Below are 2,940 nucleotides of genomic sequence, written 5' to 3'. Positions count from 1 at the left end.
AGGCAACTGTTTCTTGAAAACCGAGCGAGCAACAACGGCGGTAGTAGCAGTTTTAGTAGCAGTGTTAGTAATTCTTGTCAGATGTCATTTTCTCAGACGGAACAACCTCCGCACTCTATCACCAATAAATAAATGAATAAATAATAAATATTTCTCAGAAACACGAATTAACAGATAAAAAATAAAAAATAAAAAATATGTACTTTAAAAAGCAGCAGCAGTTATTAGATTACCATATCTGCTATATACGTGTATGTATATGTATATACTCACGTATGTATGTGTATATGTATGTATATATGTATGTATGTATGTATGTATGTATGTATGTATGTATGTATGTATGTATGTATGTATGTATATATGTATATGTGTGTATGTATGTATGTATGTATGTATGTATGTATGTATGTATGTATGTATGTATGTATGTGTAAAACATTTAGCAATTAACTACACCTGCGCATAATACATAATCATACATAATACATAATCATTCAGTAAATAATATTTAAGATATTTTTACATTTTTTTTTATCTCCAAAATTCTCAAGACATCAGGCTATCAATCTGATTGCATTAGTTTCAAGGTCTATGATTTCTTGTGTATCTTTTCTTATATAAAAACCGTACGTTTCTGGTTGATTCCGTCAGTTGAGTTGAGGTGTTCAGGTTTAAACATGAGGATTTCAACACTATTGCTTAATATTATTGGAGTGGTCATTTTGACCGTCCAGCATGGAAGTTCAGTCCCGACTACAGTATCAGTCCAAGGTAAAGCAATCTAATTTATACATACATACTTACATACATCCATCCATACATACATACATGCATACATAGGTATATATGTACTTATATTCTTAGAGAATTAGTGTCATTGTTTTTAATAATTGATCAGTATTATAACTATTAAAAATATATAAATCGCAAGTATACAAATTAAACAATTGTTTTATTTATTTAATTTCAATTTGATAAATCCACTTCGAAATGTTGACTAAGTTGAAGGCGAGTGGATATATTTGTGACTGAAGCTGAAATTTTCGGCTAATCTAAGACATTTTCTCAATATTGTCCAATTATATTATGGGTAACATGTGAGCCGTGTGAAGGCACATGGCCTAGTGGTAAGAGCAGCGGACTCGCGGTCGAGGGATCGCGGGTTCGAATCTCAGACCGGGCGATGTGTGTTTATGAGCGAGACACCTCTGGCAGAAGGTGATGGCGAACCTCTGCTGACTCTTTCGCCAGAAATTTCTCTTACTCTTTCCTCCTGCATCTTGCAGCTCATCTGCGACAGACCGGCCTCCTGTCCAGGTGGGGAACCTATACGCCAAGGAAACCGGGAAACCGGCCCCTATGAGCCAGGCGTGGTTCGGGAAGGAACAAACTATAACAGTTATCGTTAGCACGGTGGACGAAATGCTTAGCGGAATTTCACCCGTTGCTACGTTCTGAGTTCAAAGTCCGCCGAGGTCGACTTTGCCTTTCATCCTTCGGAATCGATAAATTAAGTATCAGTGAAACACTGGGTCGATATAATCAATAGTCCCCTCCGCCATAATTTCAGGCTTTGTACCTATAGTAGAAAGGATTGTTGTTGTTGTTGTTGTTGTTATTATTATTATTATTATTATTATTATTATTATTATTATTATGATCATCATCATCATAATTATTATTATCATTATTATAATTATTGAGTGAGAGAGCAGTGCATGACATCAAAGTAACACGAAGCCCAGTATACTCATCATAACTACCCGTCTGATAAGGGTGCACCAGGTACATGCATCACAACTATATGTGCGCAACATGGTGATCTCATATCAAAATAAACAGCGCATGACTTTGCAGGTGGGGACCTAGTTAGAATTTCCTCAAGCCGAGTAGCCCGTCCCACTCAAAAGGTCCCTGAATAAGGTTTGTTTAAGGATGATGGACGAAAAACTTATTTTTCCAGAAGTGAATTATTCAAACTTCAAAGAATTCCCCTCAACATATGGTTATAATGTTCCCTCACTGCTTCTGCCCACGATCAAGGATACACATATCAGCCACTAAGGAACATGTTCAACTGGTTAACATCAAACAACTGAACTGGTTAAGATCAAACAACTGACAAACAAATCTGTTGTTTTGAGCAGAATATTTGCTGTAGCCCATCTTTTATCTTTAAGTTTCTCCATTTCTTTTAGAGAAACGTTGTCATCTGCTGGTATTGATACATCAATTAGAAAGCCTTTTTTTCTTCATAATCTCTGGCAACTATATCTGGCCTATTGGCCTTAATTTCTCTATTTGTGTGTACTGGCATATCCTAGAGTATGGATGCGTTTTCATTTTCTGTGACCTTTTCTGGTGTGTGCTTATACCATTTTTTTCTGTTATTATTCCATGGTGTTGGCATAGCTTTCAGTGTATGTAGGTCCCACCTCTGTCGTGTCTGTGAATATTCCTTCTTAACCAGGACTGGGCAGCCAGAGATAATATGATTTATTGTTTCTTGTCCATCTCCACATATTCTGCAGTTACTTGTTTTGTTTCTTTTCATTATATGCTTTTGGTAATTTCTGGTGGGGAGGCTGCAATTAAAAATCATTCAGTCTCTGCTTTGAGTCCTGAACTTCTCAACCATTGCTGAGATTTTTCTTTATTTCTTTTGCATTTAGCTTAGACCAGTATTTGCCATGAAGGGGCTTTTCTTGCCATCGTTTTATCATGGTCCGTTGCTGTTCGAGTTTTAGTTTGGATTTCATTTGTTTTTTTGAATTTTGTTGTTTATTCTTCATATTTGTTAGGTAGTATGACTTCTTGTTTGTATTTGTCAGCTTTATGCTATTTATTATTGATGTTGTTTTATTGTCTATTTTGATTTTTGGGAGGTATAATTGGTGGTCCATTCTGAGATCTGTGGTTTTCAGTTCTTTGATTATG

The 2,940-nt window shown here is 35.8% G+C and overlaps 1 protein-coding gene across 1 annotated transcript in view; it reads left to right on the top strand.

The window, feature by feature from the left end:
* The first annotated feature begins 615 nt into the window (after window positions 1-615).
* Window positions 616-2,940, top strand: part of LOC115216517 (cartilage matrix protein-like) — a 17,427-nt gene continuing 15,102 nt past the window's right edge. The window contains exon 1 of the mRNA XM_029785955.2: window positions 616-774. Coding sequence (XP_029641815.1) covers window positions 681-774 — 94 coding nt within the window. The 5' untranslated portion in view covers window positions 616-680. The remainder of the gene's footprint in view (window positions 775-2,940) is intronic.

Source organism: Octopus sinensis, linkage group LG10 (assembly GCF_006345805.1).
Source record: "Octopus sinensis linkage group LG10, ASM634580v1, whole genome shotgun sequence".
In the NCBI taxonomy this organism is placed as follows: domain Eukaryota; kingdom Metazoa; phylum Mollusca; class Cephalopoda; order Octopoda; family Octopodidae; genus Octopus; species Octopus sinensis.
This window is presented reverse-complemented; position numbering and strand designations above follow the sequence as displayed.